The sequence below is a fragment of the Schistocerca gregaria genome, chromosome 8 (genome assembly GCF_023897955.1).
Source record: "Schistocerca gregaria isolate iqSchGreg1 chromosome 8, iqSchGreg1.2, whole genome shotgun sequence".
NCBI classification, from domain to species: domain Eukaryota; kingdom Metazoa; phylum Arthropoda; class Insecta; order Orthoptera; family Acrididae; genus Schistocerca; species Schistocerca gregaria.
Window position 1 is genome coordinate 247,316,928 of NC_064927.1, and position 21,187 is coordinate 247,338,114.

At 41.9% G+C, this 21,187-nt stretch overlaps 1 protein-coding gene across 1 annotated transcript in view; it reads right to left on the reverse strand.

Moving 5' to 3' along the window:
- The window catches only part of LOC126284988 (uncharacterized), a 357,367-nt gene that overhangs the window by 42,869 nt on the left and 293,311 nt on the right, over window positions 1-21,187 (reverse strand). Inside the window, exons 27-34 of the mRNA XM_049984278.1 lie at window positions 20,004-20,152; window positions 17,716-17,854; window positions 17,120-17,299; window positions 16,191-16,324; window positions 14,979-15,138; window positions 14,643-14,845; window positions 1,428-1,693; window positions 697-917 (exon numbers count right to left, since the gene is read on the reverse strand). Of these exons, the coding sequence (XP_049840235.1) occupies window positions 697-917; window positions 1,428-1,693; window positions 14,643-14,845; window positions 14,979-15,138; window positions 16,191-16,324; window positions 17,120-17,299; window positions 17,716-17,854; window positions 20,004-20,152 (1,452 nt within the window). The remainder of the gene's footprint in view (window positions 1-696; window positions 918-1,427; window positions 1,694-14,642; window positions 14,846-14,978; window positions 15,139-16,190; window positions 16,325-17,119; window positions 17,300-17,715; window positions 17,855-20,003; window positions 20,153-21,187) is intronic.

The following is a 21,187-nucleotide window of genomic DNA, read 5'->3' on the forward strand; positions in this document are numbered from 1 at the left end:
GGCAATGCTCCAACAGGTCGTGGTGAGTGGGCACGGACCGCAGGGGGAACGCTTGGTACCCCAGACCGTAGATGAAACCCCCCCCATGAGCGGATTTGGTGGGCGTGGACTGTAAAGGGAACACCTAGAACCGCAGCGGACGGAAAACGGAGCAGCAACACTCCAGCACGTCGCAGGGAATGGGCACAAACCACCGAGGAAGCGCCTGCAGCTGTTGGAGGAGGGGGAAGGCCAGAGGCATAAATACTGGACCAGGTCCACTCGAGGAGAAGTCTCAGGTCGCACCTGATGAAGGTAACGAGCTACGTGACCGAAATATCGTGCAAGTACGGCGCTGATATCCGGCAGAACACGCGGCAACCCAAGATGTCATTAGATCACCGGGAAAACCTGAAGAGTTACAACATAAACCATGTTTAAGAATTTGGTGCATGCAATAAAAATATGAAACTTTTGTATAAAGAAAGGCTAATGGAAAATATCACACTACCATCTAGTACTGGTCTCATTAATCAATGAGGCAGAGATGCAGTATGCACGTCGAATCATTAACAACATATACCCCCAACACCGTGAGGTGGGTGCTACCCAATGCCATTGCACATGCTTGACGGATTACGATGATTTTGTGAGACAGCTACGCAGAAGGTAAATTGGTTTGATTATTAAGGAGTACAGTTAAAATGCAAAACCAACCTTGTTCAACTGATGAGCAGCTGCAAGTCCAGAGGGACCAGATCCAACAACAGCTACTTTCTTCCCAGATCGGAAAGCTGGTGGCTCAGCTCGAATCCAACCTTGCTCGAATGCATGATCGATGATTGCACACTCTATGTTCTTTATTGTCACAGGTGGTTCACTAATACCTAGCACACAAGCACCTTCACATGGTGCAGGGCACACCCTTCCAGTGAATTCTGAAATGCACGAAACAACACAGAGTTGACTGAGCTGCTATCGGTGCTGTTAATAATGATTATTGTTATTCAGGATTTAAAAGTAACTATACACAAAAATTATCTTCTACCATTTTAAATTGAAGCTACACAAAGCATCCTGGCAAAACTAGAAAAAATCTATTGGATAACAATCCTGTACTAAAATTTTAGTGCTAACTGGGAAAATAATGGTATTCATATCTTCATAAGGTGAAGCAGTAATTTTATCAAAAATAATTTTATCGAATGACACCAAGAGTCTTGAAAAACTCATCTTCAAACCATTTCATATATGTTAAAAAGAAACCACACAATTTTTGTTCTATTCCAATTCACAAAACTTTAAGAGAAAAAGAAATGGCTATGGAATCAATGAAGGATAGCAACAGATATATTCAACCATTCCTGTTACAGAATATTGCATGTACAGAAACACTTCAATGACTCTTTTAAAAAATAAAATCAAGCCCCTGTGAAATAACTCTTCACCTGGGAAATTGTTGGTTTGTAGAAGTTGATTGAGAGCTTCACGCCAGTTGGACTGAAATATTAGATCATTCCACTTTGGAATGATATTACCAAGAGGGCAGCCATGAGAGCTCTGGCAAAAAGGTACACCACATTCCATGCAGCGAGCAGCCTGCACACGCAAACCTTTACGCACGTGGGCAAAGTTGTAAATTTCCTCCCAGTCCTTCTGACGTTTTTCAGCTGGGCGGTACATACCAGTTTCTCGTTTGTATTTGACAAACCCTCTGAAACAGAAATGCATTCTTAAATTGGAACACTGCTACACACACACACACACACACACACACACACACACACACTCTCTCTCTCTCTCTCTCTCTCTCTCTCTCTCTCTCTCTCTCTCTCTCTCTCTCTCTTTCTAAAATTCATGTCAAAGAATGCGATGCTATATTCAGAAACCACTTAATGGTTAATGGTAATCACATGTGTGAAACCACTTTTCAGGCCAACATACCTAAGAAGACACTACTTAGCTTTAAAGTTAGCCTTAAATACATTTTGCCCATCAGAATATTTGGTTCTCATATTAATGAGTGCCATTTACTTTGTAGGTGCATGGAAAGAAGACAAGCTGCACATACAATTATTGGAAATCCCCTCCCCCACCCCCACTGCAAAATATAGGTAAATAAAGAATCAAAATTTTATGTTGTCATCGTCACTGTTGTCATCTTCAGTCTGAAAACTGATTTAATGTAGTTAGTCTATTCTGTGCAAGTTTTTTCATCATCTCTGGTTAACTACTGAAATTTACATAAATTTGAATCTGTTTACAGTAGTCAAGCCTTGGGCTTCACCTTTCCCCCTCATTCGCACATGCACATTAAGACTGGGCTACTCAAACTGATAAATTTCTTGATTTTAAATGATAGGTTCCATCAACTGCCCCTTTCTTTTCATCAAGTGTGTCATAACAATCTTTTCTCCACAGTTTCATCCTTTCTTCATTAAACAATGGAAAATCATGGATGGGATTAGCAACAGTATGAAAATGATAGATTGCTACTCAATACATAAGAAGCACTGAGTTGCTGACAAGCACAGTGGAAAAGACTGCTCAACATATAAGCTTTGTGTGTGTGTGTGTGTGTGTGTGTGTGTGTGTGTGTGTGTGTGTGGCAGGGGGAGGGCGTGCATGCTGTCCAAAAGCTTAAATGTTTAACAGTCTTTTTCACTGTGCCTTGTCCCTGTCTGACTCAACACCACCTCTGTGTGATGAGCAGCAACTATCCTTTTCATATTGTTGCTGCTTCCTCATTAGTTATTCAATCTATCCAACTACTCTTTAAAATTGTTATGTAGCTCCACATGTGAAATTTTTTTTATTCTGTTTTGCCTGAAGTGTTAATTGTCCACATTTTACTTCTGTACAGGCTACACTCCACACGGATACTTTCAGGAAAGGCTTTTTAACACTTAAATTTATATTCAGTGTTAAAATATTTCTTGCCCAGAACTCTTTTTGTGTAATTTATTTAGTTTCCTGCCACATATTCCTCAAGAACCACCTGCATGTATAATGTGATTTTAAGATAATTCCAGTGTTTTATTCTGTTCTTATAGTATACATTTTCTTCCCCCACCAACCATGGACCTTTCCGTTGGTGGGGAGGCTTGCGTGCCTCAGCGATACAGATAACTGTACCGTAGGTGCAACCACAACGGAGGGGTATCTGTTGAGAGGCCAGACAAACGTGTGGTTCCTGAAGAGGGGCAGCAGCCTTTTCAGTAGTTGCAGGGGCAACAGTCAGGATGATTGACTGATCTGGCCTTGCAACACTAACCAAAACAGCCTTGCTGTGCTGGTACTGCGGACGGCTGGAAGCAAGGGGAAACAAAGGCTGTAATTTTTCCAGCGGGCATGCAGCTTTACTGTATGGTTAACTGATGATGGCGTCCTCTTGGGCAAAATATTCTGGAGGCAAAATAAACCCCTATTCGGATCTCCGGGCGGGGACTAAACGAGAGGATGTCGTTATCAGGAGAAAAAAACTGGTGTTCTACGAATCGTAGCGTGGAATGTCAGATCCCTTAATCGGGCAGGAGGGTTAGAAAATTTAAAATGGGAAATGGATAGGTTAAAGTTAGATATAGTGGGAATTAGTGAAGTTCGGTGGCAGAAGGAACAAAACTTCTGGTCAGGTGACTACAGAGTCAAACACAAGATCAAATAGAGGTAATGCAGGAGTAGGTTTAATAATGAATAGGAAAATAGGAATGCGGGTAAGCTACTACATACAGCATAGTGAATGCATTAATGTGGCCAAGATAGATACGAAGCCCACGCCTACCACAGTAGTACAAGTTTATATGCCAACTAGCTCTGCAGATGACGAAGAAATTGAAGAAATGTGTGATGAAATAAAAGAAATTATTCAGATAGTGAAGTGAGATGAAAATTTAATAGTCATGGGTGCCTAGAATTCGTCAGTAGGAAAAGGGAGAGAAGGAAACATAGTAGGTGAATGTGGAATGGGGGTAAGAAACGAAAGAGGAAGCCACCTGGTAGAATTTTGCACAGAGCACAACCTAATAATAGCTAACACTTGGTTCAAGAATCATAAAAGAAGACTGTATACATGGAAGAAACCTGGAGATACTGACAGGTTTCAGATAGACTATATAATGGTAAGACAGAGATTTAGGAACCAGGTTTTAAATTGTAAGACATTTCCAGGGGCAGGTGTGGACTCTGACCACAATCTAACTGCAAAAAGGTCGGAAATTAAGGAGATGGGACCTGGATAAACTGACTAAACCAGAGGTTGTACATAGGGAGAGCATAATGGAACAATTGACAAGAATGGGGGAAAGAAATACAGTAGAAGAAGAATGGGTAGCTTTGAGGGATGAAGTGGTGAAGGCAGCAGAGGATCAAGTAGGTAAAAAGACGAGGGCTAGTAGAAATCCTTGGGTAACAGAAGATATATTGAATTTAACTGATGAAAGGAGAAAATATAAAAATGCAGTAAATGAAGCAGGCAAAAGGGAATACAAACATCTCAAAAATGAGATCGACAGGAAGTGCAGAATGGCTAAGCAGGGATGTCTAGAGGACAAATGTAAGGATGTAGAGACTTATTTCACTAGGGATAAGATAGATACTGCCTACAGGAAAATTAAAGAGACCTTTGGAGATAAGATAACCACTTGTATGAATATCAAGAGCTCAGATGGAAACCCAGTTCTAAGCAAAGAAGGGAAGGCGGAAAGGTGCAAGGAGTATATAGAGGGTTTATACATGGGCGATGTACTTGAGGACAATATTATGGAAAGGGAAGAGGATGTAGATGAAGACGAAATGGGAGATATGATACTGCGTGAAGAGTTTGACCGGGCACTGAAAGACCCGAGTCGAAACAAGGCTCCGGGAGTAGACAACATTCCATTAGAACTACTGACAGTCTTGGTAGAGCCAGTCATGAAAAAACTCTACCATCTGGTGAGCAAAATGTATGAGACAGGCGAAATACCCTCAGAAGTCAAGAAGAATATAATAATTCCAATACCAAAGAAAGAAGGTGTAGACAGATATGAAAATTACCGAACTATCAGTTTAATAAGTCACGGCTGCAAAATACTAACACGAATTCTTTACAGACGAATGGAAAAACTAGTAGAAGCTGACCTCGGGGAAGATCAGTTTGGATTCCGTAGCAATATTGGAACACATGAGGCAATAATGACCATACGACGTACCTTAGAAACTAGAATAAGGAAAGGCAAACCAACGTTTCTAGCATTTGTAGACTTAGAGAAAGCTTTTGACAATGTTGACTGGAATACTCTCTTTTAAATTCTGAAGGTGGCAGGGGTAAAATACAGGGAGCGAAAAGCTATTTGCAATTTGTACAGAAACCAGATGGCAGTTATAAGAGTCGAGGGGCATGAAAGAGAAGCAGTGGTTGGGAAGGGAGTGAGACAGGGTTGTAGCCTCTCCAGAATGTTATTCAATCTGTATATTGAGCAAGCAATAAAGGAAACCAAAGAGAAGTTCGGAGTAGGTATTAAAATCCATGAAGAAGAAGAAATAAAAACTTTGAGGTTTGCCGATGACATTGTAATTAAGTCAGAGACAGCAAAGGACTTTGAAGAGCAGTTGAACGGAATGGACAGTGTCTTGAAAGGATGATATAAGATGAACATCAACAAAAGCAAAACGAGGATAATGGAATGTAGTCGAATTAACTTGGGTGATGCTGAGGGAATTAGATTAGGAAATGAGACACTTAAAGTAGTAAAGGCGTTTTGCTATTTGGGGAGCAAAATAACTGATAAGGTCGAAGTAGAGAGGATATAAAATGTAGACTGGCAATGGCAAGGAAAGCGTTTCTGAAGAAGAGAAATTTGTTAACATCGAGTATAGATTTAAGTGTCAGCAAGTCATTTCTGAAAGTATTTGTATGGAGTGTAGCCATGTATGGAAGTGAAACATGGACGATAAATAGTTTGGACAAAAAGGGAATAGAAGCTTTCAAAATGTGGTGCTACAGAAGAATGCTGAAGATTAGATGGGTAGACCACATAACTAATGAGGAAGTATTGAATAGGATTGGGAAGAGGAGGAGTTTGTAGGAAAACTTTACTAGAAGAAGGGACCGGTTGCTAGGACATGTTCTGAGGCATTAAGGGATCACCAATTTAGTATTGGAGGGAAGTGCGTAGAGGGAGACCAAGAGATGAATACACTAAACAGATTCAGAAGGATGTAGGTTGCAGGTTGCAGTAGGTACTGGGAGATGATGAAGCTTGCACAGGATAGAGTAGCATGGAGAGCTGCATCAAACCAGTCTCTGGACTGAAGACCACAACCACCACCACCACCACCACCACCACCACCACCACCAACAGTATACATTTGATCTGTCCTTCCTTCGCACGATAAATTTCTGTATACCATACAACTTGTGCAATATCCTAGTTCCTGCAACTGCTAACCCCACTCCCAACTATGTACCACATAGGTCATTCCTCTGTGGATGACCCAGATGCAAGACCTGTTTTATATGTCCACCAGTCTTATGGCTTGTTTGATGCAGCACGTCAAGGCTTTCTCCCCTGTGCTAACCTCTTCATCTCAAATTTGCACTTGCATCCAGCATTCTCTATTATTTGTTGAATGTATTCCAGTCTGTCTTTCCTAACAGTTTTTACCCTCTACAGTTCTCTCTGCAACCACAGAACTTATTCCCTTATATCCTTTCATCCTGTCACTCTTCTGTTCAGTGTTTTCCAAATGTTGCTTTCTTTGCTGATTCTGTGGAGGGAATCATCTTATTCTCTTATCAGCCCACACAATTTTCAACACTTTTCTACAGCAGTTCATTTCAGGTTCTTAATTCTCTTCTTTTTCTGCTTTCTAACAGTCCACAAGTCACTGGTGCAGAATGCTGTGTGTGTGTGTGTGTGTGTGTGTGTGTGTGTGTGTGTGTGTGTGGTTTGAGGTTTTCGGGCGCTAAACAGCGTGGTCATCAGCGCCCAAACGCATAGAAACAGGAACACATGGGGTGAAGGGACGAAGGCGGACACCGAACAAGGAGAACAGCTAAAAGACACAGACCTGGCACAGTTCCAAATCCTCACTAAAAAAGGAAAGGAAACACAAGGAAAAGAGAACAGAAATCGAAGTGAAACAAGTAGGTAATCGTGACTGGCGGACTTCTTACCCAAAACCTGGGTGAGCCAGTCACCCAGCACCACATTAAAATCCTCTCCCTAAAATCCGAGGCAACAAATTGGACAGGGCACAAAACCGTAAGACCTTAACCACAATCGTTGCGTCGTCTTGCAAAATAGAGGGCAAATCTGGTGGCAAGGAAACCACCGCCCTCTGGTCAGAGAATAAAGAACAGTCAAGTAAAATGTGGCGGACAGTAATCTGGACGCCACAAGCACTGCAGATTGGGGTCCTCCCGCCGGAATAAAAAACCATGCGTTAAGGGACTGTGCCCGATGTGGAGGTGAGTCAGGAGAACTTCATCCCGCCTGCATGACTGGTAGGACGTACGCCATGGCCGCGTGGTGGCCTTGACCAAACGCAGCTTATTGTCACCAACTGCCAGCCACTCCTCTTCCCATTGATGCATAACACGAAAACGCAAAAGGGAGGTTACAGCATGGAGGGGGACGGCACATTCAACAACGTGAGGGAGGGAACATGCATCTTTGGCAGCCACATCCGCCAGTTCGTTTCTTCTAATACCCAAGTGCCCCGGCACCCAGCAGAAGGAAACCTCCTTTCCCTGTCGTTGCAGATGGAGTAGGGCATCATGGATGTTCTGGACAACCGTATCCGCTGGGTACAGGTGTTGCATGGTCTGAAGGGCACTCAGGGAGTCAGAACAGATGAGAAACTTAAGACTGGGAACACATCTCATCTGCTCCAATGCCCGCAAGATTGCAAACAATTTGGCATCAAAGATGGTAAATGCCGCAGGAAGCCATAACTTGACGACTCGATCAGGGAAAACAACAGCACAACTAACTGAGTCCCCCTGTTTAGAGCCATCTGTGAATACAGGTACATTCTCCGGATGCTGGTTTAAAATAAGGAGGTAAAAACAAACACTGGAGTGCAGCTCCTCCGGTACTCTGACAAGTCTGACATGACGCTAGGCCTCTGCAGCAACCAGGGAGGCAGGCGGGTAAAACCCTGGAGTTGGAGTGCCACACACTCCACACCAAGGGACTCGAGCAAATGCTTGGCACGAATCCCAAATGGTCTCGTTGCCCTGGGACAACTGGAAAAGAGACGTTCCATAGGCGGTCGGGCAACAGTAGGGTACGAATAGGAGGTAGGACAGGCAAGGAATTGACACACTCGTCTCACCATGAGTATTTTCCGCCGGATGGCGAGCGGCAGTTCCCCTGCCTCAGCACACAGGCTGGGGATGGGACTGGTACGGAAGGCACCAGTGGCCAGCCTGATACCCTCATGGTGTACTGCATCAAGAATCTTCAGATATGAAGGCCTCGCTGACCTATACACGGTGCATCCATACTCAAGACGCGACCGGACGAAAGCCCTATAAAACTGCAGCAGACGCATCTAATGTGCTCCCCAGGACCGATGGCTCAGACACTTCAAAATATTCAGTGCCTTCAGGACCGCACCTTGAAGTCTTTAAGGTGCGGCAACCACGACAACTTGGAATCAAAAGTGAGGCCCAGGAACCTCACAGTGTCTCTAAAAGGAAGAATGGTGTCCCTTAGACGCAGTTCAGGGTAGGAAAAAGCACGTCGAGAATGATTAAAATGAACAGACACACATTTTTCTGCAGAAAAGGTAAAACCCGTCTTCCCAGTCCATGCCTCTAATCGCTTTATCATAAGCTGCAGCTGCTGACTAGCAGTGACAAGACCGGAGGAAGAACAGAAAACAGCAAAATCGTCCAAAAACAAGGAGCACTGGGCTGGACTCCTGATAGTGGACATGATACTGTTAATGGCGATGGCAAAGAGGGTGACACTTAGAACGCTTCCCTGAGGAACACCATTCTCCTGCACGTACAAATCAGATAGCACATTACTAACCCGATATCGAAATAGGCAGCGGGAAAGAAAGGACTGAATGAAGATGGGGAGATGGCCACGAAAGCCCCACTGATGAAGTTGATTGAGGATAAGGCGGCGCCAAGTAGTGTCATACGCCTGCTGGATGGCCGCCTCAAGCAGGGTCAAGTTGTCTATAGTTGAACGACATCTCCGAAAGCCACACTGAGAGTGGCTAAGGAGCAGCCTGGTCTCGAGCAGCCAAACCAGGTGACGGTTGACCATGCGTTCCAATGTCTTCCCGACGCAGCTCGTCAAAGAAATACTCCGATAACTACTGAGATGCATTCGGTCCTTCCCCGGTTTGAGGAGGGAAATCAAAATCGCCTCCCTCCACGAGTCAGGGAACGTGCCGGATGACCAATCATATTAAAACAATTCAGGTGAACTTCCTTGCATGGCAGGAACAACTGTTGCAGCATGCTGTACAGGATTTCATCATCACCTGGCACAGTATCACGAGCCACAGACAGTGCCGAATCCAGTTCCCACATTGTGAAGGGGCAGTTGTAGGGTTCAGAATTTGGAGACCGGAAGTCCAAGTGATCCCTCTCGATGGCACTGCGATAGCGGCAGAAATCTGGATCACAGTTAATAGTGGCAGTAGATTCCGCAAAATGCATGGCCAGTGTCTGGGCAATATCTCTCGGCGCCGTGAGGAGACATCCCTGATGTAGTAATGCCATGACAGGTAGTTGGCCGAGTTCCCCGGAAATCCTCCTGATGGCTTCCCATACTTTCGTGGAACTAGTGGAGCAAGAGGTAAGAGTTCAAGAACGATTGCCATGACTTTCGTTTGCTCTCTTTAATCACTCGCCTCGCCTTGGCCCTTGCCGCCCGAAAGGCCGCAAGATTGTCAGCTGAGGGACGGCACTTGAAGCGGTGCAGAGCTGCACGGTGGGCTTGGATGGCTGAGCGGCACTCAGTGGTCCACCAAGGGACAGGATGCCTCTTGGGATGACTTGAGGACCGTGGGATCGACAATTCAGCAGCATGGGAGATCACGGCTGTAACATGGTCGACCCATTCGAGGATGCTAGCACAGTGTTCCAAACAGCTAAATGGATGAATAGTGTCCAGTCAGCTCTGCAGAGGTGACACCTGGGCGGCACTGGTAATGCCACAGTCTCATTCAGGAGGCGAATACAAAGGGGGAAGTGTTCACTAGAATGGAGGTTGGCGGCAACCTCCCACAGAGCAGAATCCGCGAGTGCTGGAGAGCAAAAGGAAAGGTCAATAGCTGACGACGACCCAGAAGCAATACAGAAATGAGTGGGAGCGCCAGAGTTGAGGATGCACAGTTCTTTGGATGCCATGAGGCTTTCCAGAATGCGACCCCTGGGGCAAGTAGTTGTAGAGCCCCGTAAGACATGAGCATTGAAGTCCCCCAGGAGAAGAAATGGGTGAGGGAGTTGGCTAATAAGGTCTGTAAGAGCCTCAGAGTCTATTGCATCCTGAGGCGGTAAGTAAACGGAACAGATTGCGAGCTTCCACTCCAAAAGAAGGTCAACTGCAACTGCTTGAAAGTCCGTAACGAGAGGGAGCTCAGATGAGTGGTGCATGTCACGGACAAAAACCGCAACACCACCCTTTGCCCTTTCCCCCATCAGATCATCTTTCTGATACAAGGTATAGCCCCGTAAAGAAGGAGCATCGGTGGCCCGAAAATGTGTCTCTTGGAGACGTAAGCACAAGGGGCGATCTCGTACAAGGAGTTTTAATTCGGCCACATGCGTCCTGAACCCATTCAGGTTCCACTGTAATATGGAAGCCAGTGATCAGGGTGCTTGAATTTTCACCCTGCCTCTGTGCTTTGGAGGAGAGCCCGTACTGGCTGGAGATTTATTCCTGGGGCGAGAATATCACCCCCGGTCGACATCAATGTCCATCAGCTCCGATGGCGACCCAAGGGAGTCAGACAGTGCGATGGCATCGTCATCGGATTGACCCTGACTAGTCTCCTCAGGAGCAAAACCTTCACCTTCGGAGTCTTCGCTTTGAGGGGCTTAGAATGCAGAACCTTGTCAACAGTTAGAGCTTTACTCACCTGGGCAGAAGGTGCCATATGGGGAGAGGCAGGAAGTACCCCAATGTCAGCAACCACGGCCTTGTCCGACGAAGCGGGGAGAGCCGCAGGTTGGAAAACAACCACAGCAGCACAAGTCCACTGGCAAACGCAGGTATTAGTGATAACACTAGCAACCTCCGTTTGCGTAGCAACAGTGGCCATTTGTACCGGTTTTTTCAGAGTGAAAGCGAAAGATGTTGAAAACACGGGAGGTTGCATGGCCTTAAAGAGCTTCTTGGCCTCACCATAGGGGATGCGCTTAGATGTTTTGATCTCCTGTATCTTCCGTTCCTCGAGATAGATGGGGCAGACCCGGCTCCAGACAGGGCGACTCCCAGAGCAATTCACGCACTTCACAGGCGATGAACAATCGGCTCCTTCATGGGCAGGCTGACCACATTTACTACAAGTGGCTACCCCATTGCACCCCAACGTAGTATGCCCAAAGCGCTGACATTTAAAACAGTGCATTGGGTTGGGGAAATATAGCCGTACTGGCAAACGTAAGAAACCCGCTTCAACATGCTCTGGGAGTCTCGGACAATTGAACATGGGAATAAACAAGTCGGATTGGACTAGGTCCCCATCGACTCATTTCATAATATGCTGCACGTCGACAATACCTTCGTCAACCCACTCAGATTTCAGCTCGTCCTTGGGGATATCAGAATGCTGTGCCCACACACAGCTTCTCATATATTTCTCCTCCAATTTACGGCCAATACTTGATACTAGTGAACCTTTCTGGCTACTTTGTCCTTGTTGTTATTTCGTCCGTTATTGTTGTTTTGCTTCCAAGATGGAAGATTTCTTGCACTTTGTCTGCTTCACAGTCACCAATCTCATCTCTACTGTTCTTCTTTACTTCCATCTTCCTTCTGTTCAGCCTCATACCCTGTTTTGTACTATTTAAGACTGTTCATTGCATTCAACAAGTACTGTGGTCCTCCTCAAATTTCACTGAGTATGGCAGTGTCAGCATCAAATCTTATTGATATTCGTTCACCCTCCTTTTAACTCCACTCTTCAGCTTTTCTTTTATTTCTATCATTGCGCTTTCTTCACATACACAAAGTGGGGGAGTGAAAGACTGCATCCCTGTTTTACATACTACAAACCTCAGGATTTTGTTCTTGGTCTTCCATTCCTATTGTCACCCCTTGGTTTGTGTATGTTTTATACTTACCTGTGTCTCCCTACAGCTTATACTTATTTTTCTGAGAGTTCTGAACATCTTCCACCAATTTACAATGTCAAACATTTATTCTAGGTTGGCAAATCCTATAAAGATGTCCTGGCATTTCTTAAGCTTCCTTCCATGATCAAGCACAGCATCACAATGACTGCTCTCGTGCCTTTACCTTTCCTAAATCGAAACTGATCACCACATGGCTTACACTTTATTTCCTTTTGCATTCTTCTGCACATTATTCTTGTTAGTAACTTTCATGCATGAGCTGTTAACATGATTTCATGATAGTTTTTGCACTTATCTGCCCTTGCTATCCTCAGTATTGTGTGGAAGATATTTTTGAAAGTATGATGGTATGTCTCTTACATCAATAATTCAACACATGAACTTTAATAATTGTTTGTTTCCCAAATTCTTCAATATTTTGAGAAATTCCTAAGTGAAATTATCTACATGCTTCTGCTTTATTTAATCATTAGTCTTCCAAAGCTCTGTTGAATGGTGGCTCTAATACTGGATCAACTATGTCTTCCATATCAGTTCCCAGTTTTACTTGTGGTGTCACCCAAAGAATGAGGTTCCATGTCAAAGTTGGTGCCACTCATGACAGAACCATAAGTAAGAACAGCCGCTGCTTGATGAAGTGATGACTAAGACATCGACGAAGAGAGACCCTCAAGATGTTCCGTATACCACCACTGCAAGAAGATTAATTATGTAAAAGTGCAATGTTGGCCAGTCTAACTCTGCAACCATAGCTTATAATGACAGCATCATCTTAATCACATACAGCAGTGCCATCTGTTTCACAAAACAAAACTGTACACTGAAGTTTAGAGTCAACTGCACATTGAGATACGAGTATCATTCTGTATTTTGCTGCCAAGAATTCTACTGGGTTGTATGGCCTTGGTCCATGGAACTCTTCTGTCCCCGACATTTTGTCCAAAGCTATGTTGGACATCTTCAGAGGTGCTCCTGGCTGTGCCGAGTCTTGCCGACTGATGAGTCTGACGTCTAAGAATAGCCTAAATACTGTGGAAAGTGGGTGTGGACTGGATTTCACGTGATAGTGGAGATAAACCTTGTCAAGGATAAAATATAACTATCAATCATAGTACAACAAAGAAAAAGAAAAACTTATTGATTCTGTAGCGCTACTGTCCATATATCGCTGAGTTTCATAGCTTTTTCTTCTCTGTTAAAATTATCCCCATGTTTAAATATTTCGATGGCTTCTTTATATAGCCATAGATAATAGTTCATCATAGTAGATAAAACTTCAGTATCTGAAAATTTCACTGCGTGATCACCCGACTCAAGAGCATGTTCTGCCACAGCTGACTTGTCTGTGTTCCCTACTCAGGAAAGACTTATGTTCCTTCAACCATGTATTCACACTTCTCTTTGTAGTTCCAATGTAGACCCTACCACATGTACATGGAATCTTGTATACACGACTTGCAGACAGAGGAGGATGTTTATCCTTAATGGAACGAAGTGCTTGGTCTGAACACTGGTCGACAGTTATGTTTCCTTGAAATCTTGCCGATTTGATCCGTTACTTTTTTGATGAACGGAAGAGAAACAGTGTTCTTCCATCGCTGTGTACTGTCGTTGTCCTTGGGCCTCCTATTATTCAGTCGCAAAACTCTATTAATTTCCTTACTGGAGTACCCATTCTTCTCAAAATAAATATGCTGGAAGAACAGTTCCCATGTGAGTAATTCAGAGGATCTGGTGCTGCAGGGAGAATCAAAGTGATTTGGATACTGAAGCAACTACTGAACCAATTGGTGGTGTTGTGTCCAAAATGTTCAACAGTTTGGTGGCAGAGTTTGTGATTAGCCACAGTTTGGCAGTAACTATTCATGAGAGTAGACCAGCAGTTGTTATCCCTATGAAGAATACTGCACAGTTTTACATTTTTTTAAAATGACATCCACCAAATGACTGTCCATATTGCCCGATTTACACTAATTTATCCAAAATTCTGAAGTTCCAATTGATCGGTATGTGTACTATCGCTTGGCAAATATACTCCTTTTGGTGTGCAAGTGTTCTTAGGTAATTTCTTTGGACAATGGAACTTAGATAAAATCAGAAAATAGTTTCAAGGGGCTAAATCAGTCAAGCACATCACTCCTCAGAGAGAGATTAGGCCTAATCTTATCGAACCACACACCCACTACCAACATCAATTTGTTCAAAGTTACACAACAACGTAGGTCTGTCCCCCGCCCCCCCGAAGACAATCTCCTGTGACATTCTCTGGGATTGTTAGCACAACAGTAGGGTGTATTTTGTTTATCAACAATCAACATACCCTCATACTGTTAGAGGGGAGGAAAGGCTAACTCACCGAGTTTTATCCAGTATCATGTCCAAACGCTTCTTTTCCATTGCACCATCAGCAATGGCTTCTTCAATGTCACGCACTTTTCCACCATCAGTGGGAATGCCTGCTGGAGCAGCCTGCTCTGTTACTCCATTTACCAGTGGTTGAGCTGCCTTCTTTTCCTCAGCCAGTTGCCGCAAAGCTCTCTGATATTCATACGGGAACACCTAAGAGCAAGACAGAAAAATTGAGATTAACATGAACTGTGAGAATCCTTTATACAACAGCAAAATTGCTTTAAGAACTTAAAACATTTCTTGAACACTGTACTCACTTAGCACAAAGTGAGAGGTTACTTACCTTTATGAATTTGCTGGTTGGCTGAGGCCATGTGTTAAGAAGATCTGCTGCTATAAGTGATCCTGTCTTTTCTTTAAATTCTTGAAGCAAGGTTTTGACGTAATCTATATCGTCCTGCTGGTCTAGTGGCAATAGTTCTACCATCTCCATGTTACATTTGCTGGAAGAAAACATGACAATTCCTGGGTTAATATTAGCCAATTTTCAGAAAAAAAGAAACTTATTTGAAGTTGGTGGAGAAAATTTTTAAGAAAGATTCCACTTTTAAAAACATTACATGCTGCTAGAAACACTTCTGACTTTTAAAGATTAATATTCACCCAAAAATCATTAACACTGTTCCTAGAATGTTTCAGTGTAGTCTGCATACTGCTTATACAGTTACTTGACAAAACTGTATCAATAGACATTATTTACAATTAATGTATAACGATATGCAATTACTCCTTCCTGGCATTTGAAGTCTTCTCACATTATTTTTAAACTCTTGAAACACTGACATGAACTGTGACATCTTTACTAGAGGAACTGGATATTTGTTAATCAATATAGTTTGTGCTTTTAACCCAACAAATTAACTTACCTTGAAGATTTCAGATTCATGTTTTCCTTTTTACTTAGCTTTAAAACAATACCTTCCAGAACAAGATGAAGCCTTTTTCTTTGCTAAAGAAGTCCTAATAGGACACAAGTTAAATTTCAGAAAGCATAAAAAAACCTGAGCTTGAAATTCTACATTACAGCTTTTCAAGTGTAAGAGAAAAACAACAAAAAAAACTCAATCTCAACTGCCATTACATACGTAATCATTTACACAAATGCTTTTCCTGAACATATCTCGCAGCACAAAGGAAACTGTCTACAGGAATTCCTCCAGCCAACTATGAAATCATAACAAGTTAGGAAAAGCGAAAGAATGGGATTATTAAAGTACAGCATGGTTTGGAGAGTTGTTATTCTACATTTTACACTGAAAAAATTAGTTAAGTGTTTATATTCTTTCATTTTAATATAAAAAATACAGACCTACATTTTATAATAGTGAAATTACTTTCCAAATCCTCTCACAGGACACAAATTTTCATTCCAATCAGTTTCTAGCTGGATATATTTACTCAAAGTACCCATTTTTTACCTAATGGATGTGGAATGTACACTTAAATCCCAAAACATAAAAAGTAACAGGTTAAAAACAAAGTGGTGATCACATACCTCCTAAATGATCCATCAACATCCAAAACATAAGCTATTCCACCAGACATTCCAGCAGCAAAGTTGCGACCCGTTAGACCAAGTATAACAACACAGCCTCCCGTCATATACTCACAACCGTGGTCACCAACACCCTGCAGTTATACACAAATTAACTATTAGAGACAATGTTTAATAAACTGTTATCTTAATTTCATTAATGAAATACAGCAGCATACAAATGTCTCAGACATGAACTTTCAGAAAGCAATGTGTGCATTTTTAAACATTACAATGGAAGTGTTTAAGAATGTCATTACAGTTCGTTACATAAGAAAATAAAGTTCCGATGTTATTTCTAACATGTAAGGTAAAATAACCAATGTATGATTTCTGTTTTAAAGCAATTAAACATGTCAGTTTCTTTAAGAAATTTAATGGCAGCTCAACTTGAAGGGAAAAAAAAAGAGCTTTGATAAGGCATCAATTGGAAATGAGAAAATCTGAGTGTGTAACTGTGGAACCCATTAGCCATTTGTTTTGAAGCAACATGATATCCAGATTTCAGTTTTTATGGTCCTTTCTGTGAAGATATCCTGATAGAATATTGTACACCCTTGTATTTTTCATCTGGCAGTACATCCTTTTATTTATCATCTGGCGCCCACAGGCAAAGTATAAAATATGACCAATATGTGATACATTAAGAATTTTAAAGTCTGCACAAGAAGCAGCTGGAATGTGTGTGCTAAAATGGAGCAGATCTGATTCTCATCTTCAGCATAGAATGACAACCAAGTATCATTTGCAATAACATACTTTATGACATACTGCACATTCTATCATTAAACAGGTTTTTTTTTCCATGTTATATATCAATGTATTCTCTGTGCCTTCTGGAGAACTAAACCAAAGATAATCTTCACAGCACTTAAGCTCATTATTCCTACCTCAACAACAGCGACAGCTCCGGAATTTCGCACTGAGAAGCGCTCGGCTGCTATTCCTCTGAAGAATGCCTTTCCACTTGTAGCACCATACAAGCAAACATTTCCCACTATAACATTAGCTTCTGACTTGAATGGAGAAGTCTTTGGAGGAAAGATGACGACTTCACCACCAGATAAACCCTATTGTGAAAGAAAAATAACATCAGGATTAGGATTATCATTTCTGAATCTTGAAATATTAAAATTGTTTAATTTCATACTAATTTACTGCAATGCACTAAATTCCTGAACTGAAAGTTCTCTTAAATGCACTGTTTAAGAGGAAAGTTTAAAATTTACAAATGATTTGTCCTTCAGGATAAGTTAGGACCATTTTCCAACAAGTTCAAGGTTTCAATAGCATAATGATTAGGAAACAATACAGTGGTTACCATTTAAATAAAAAACTAGTATCCATCAGAAATCTTAAATTCAGAATACAAAAATTAGTGCAGACACTATGTGGGATAGTATCTACTTAGTCTCATATTTCAAGACTCATCCATCAAAGCTCTGCATGTCATTTTAACACAATATACTGTTATTTCCTTTGTTACCTTGCCCACATAATCATTAGCATCTCCTTCGAGTGTCACATGAATTCCTTTTGTCATGAAAGCACAGAAGCTCTGGCCTGCTGACCCTCTGAGCTTCACATTTATGCTGTGTTCAGGAAGTCCCTCATCTCCAAATTTCCTGCAAGACAAGCAAAACAGTGATGTGAGGAAAAAAATTTAAAAGCTAGTCATTATCAAAAATAAAAACACAGGAAAAGTGAGTGTAAAGGGGGGGGGGGGGGGGGGGGAGAAAAAAAGCACTGTGGAATGTTGGAGTGTTGGAGTGTAAAGTCCCTCATACATCACTGTCACTAGAAACTGGGGAGTGGATCAGTTGAAAGGTAAAAGAAAGATGTTATTATGGTTTGAAATCCCAAAAACACTGGGGTACAACATACAGTTGAGATTCACTCTATCACTTGAGATTCGCTATATCTTTCAAAGAAAAGATGTGTCAGGATGTTATTTTATAGTATTCTGTGTGACCTACTGATACATTTGTTAATGTTTCGCTGTACTATGTCCTACGGGATGAGGAATGCAAGCAGTGAATGCTATGCGTTGGTAGATGTGATATGTATGTACAAATAAACGATTACAGTTTCAAAAAAACTGTATGACTTATTTCAGGGAAAGAGCTCCACAAACTGGGGAGGTTGATAACTTGTTTGTCCACCTCTGGCCCCTATGAAAGCAGTTATTCAGTTTGGCATTGATTGATGGAGTTCTTGGATGTCATCCTGAGACATATCATGTCAAATTCTGTCCAATCGGCACATTAGATCATCTAAATTATGAGCTGGTTGGGGGGTCCTGCCCATAATGCTTTAAATGTTATAAACTGGAGAGAGATCCAGTGACCTTGCTAGCCAAAGCAGCAGAAACTCCAGCTGAATGTGGGAGGGCATTATCTTACTGAAATGTAAGCCAAGGCTGGGATGCCATAGACGGTAACAAAACTGGGCTGCACTGTAAGGATGCCACAGATGAAAACCAAAGGGGTTCTGGTTTGAAAAGAAATAGCACCCTGGACCATCACTTCTGGCTGTTAGGCCACATAGCAGACGACAGTCAGGCTGGTATACCACTACAATCCGGGGTGTCTCCAGACACTTCTTCAGCCTCTGATGTCATTGACTGGTGCAAAATTGTGTTCAGCAATCTGTCCTGCTTTGAAATAAGTCCCAATGATCAGCAAAGATGTGTCTTAAGATATTTTATAGAAGTAACTGCTTCCAGTGATTATTTGAAACTTGTGCAATCCTACAATAATGGGTCTTTTTGTCTATGTACATGTATTGCATTATATTTGCTTATGTTGAAGTTCAATTGCCACTATCTACACCAAGCGTCGATCCTCTGCAGGTCTTCCTGCATTCTGCTACAGTTTTCTTGCACTGTGACGACTCTGCATACAACAGCATCATCCATGAAAAGCCTCATGGAACTTCTGATGTTATCTACGATGTCATTTGTACATATTGTGGGAAGGAATGATCGTGTAACATTTTTTATCACTTAAGATTTCTCTCTGTTGAGAACGACATGCTGCATTCCATTTGCTAAAAACTCTTCACTACAATCACACATTGGGCCTGATATTACACACACTTTTACTGTGTTCATTAGGCAGTAGTGAAGACCTATACTGTGCACGTTCTGGAAGTTAAGGAACATGGCATCTACCTGTGCGACTGTATTTACTGTTTTCTGGGTCTTGCAGATGAACAGAGTTTTCACCACAAGCGAGTGTTCACAATATGCATTTCGCAACAAAGATGATGAACATACCCCCACCCCCACCCCCACCCCCCCTCCCCCCACCCCCAAAAAAAAAAAAAAAAACTTTTCCATCCATTTATCGATACAGGCAAATTCCATGAATATTGAATTAACTTAGACATTTACATAGCTTTATAAAGTACAAGACAGGCAGCAGTCCAGAGAATAATTTTTGAGAGCCGTTATCATACAACATTCTTATGTATTTTCTTCCGATTATGTTTGCCTGTCCATTCTCCATATTTTCATTATGTTTCTCTTACTCATGTGCATGAGAGTAATGCACAAGCGGCCACCTGCTTTTATGATGTAAGTTTCAACACAGCACAAATTAAACCGATAACGCTTTTTCCTGCAACTATTATGACCACCACCACCACCACCACCACCACCACCACCACCACCACCACCGAAAAAAAAACTGTTTGCAAAGTTCTTTTGCATTTGATTGTTTGTTTGTTTCTTTTGTTTTTGCCCCATCATATTGCAGTCACCATTATACTTACATTGAAATTTGGTAGCTGAGCGTAGAAGCGAATGCACGGTCCTCATTGCATATGTTCATCTCAATATCAACACTGGATTTAGTACCGGCCAATACAGGAGCTGCTGCCTCAATCAGTTTGTTGTCCAATCTTTTCTCCAGTCCAAAATCCTAATGAGAAGCAGAAATTGTCTGTTATGCATAAATAGTTAAAGAATACACAGTTAAAAATAACTTACAATTTACCAAAAAATCATTGAAGTAACAGCCCAAGCAAACTTCCCCAGTCTGTTAGTTAATTAATTGTTAGTTAATTATATTGTATAACTAACTCTACATGTCTTACTGCAAGAATAAACCATGCTATGTGAATCACTCATTTGAGCATGAACACAGCATCCTTGCTGAACTTTCAGCAATCCATTGCCACCCAATCAGGATATGGAGGTTGACTGATAGATGTACACTGCATATATATTAAAGCCCAACATCTGGCAGTACCAAAATGAAGCAAATTGTAATATGGTGTGTGAAGTCCCGTTAACAATCTTAATACACTACATCTGCAAATAAAACAACATTTTTTGGACATTTTCCTTAGGAAAAAATAGTGATTGATAAAACTGTATTAGTATTATTTCATCAAGGCAGTCTACATCACATGTAAGATGTTCATATTTCTCTTCATTAACGGTTTCTATCTCGTATTCGACCATCATCAGACCACTCTTTTTTTTACTCAGTAAACAATAGTACTACACATTGAAAGTTGTTGAGGAAGGAATACAATCACAGATGTCACACAATAGAAATAAATGGCTGGTATACCCTATATGACAGCAGGAGCCATTGGCATGGAGCAGGCCACTCTGAAGAGGCATGTGGAACACTGCTGAGTTGAACTCAGTCAATCGTGATATTACAGCAAAAGTTCCACCCAGCTTCTCCTGCATAACGTGGCCACTAGCCAACAGTAGAGGGCTGTTACCATAATCTATGAAAACTTATTGTAAATGTATATTATCATAAGCTGAAATCATAGGAAAATCATGGAAAAAGAATTAAGAGATATTTTGAACACACATAAAAGATGCACATTATAAACTTTTTAAACAGAGAAGAACATCTCGTCCAGTGACACTGACTCTTTTCAATACATGCTGCCCACTACAGGTACTGGCTATCAACATGTGTGTGGCAAAGATT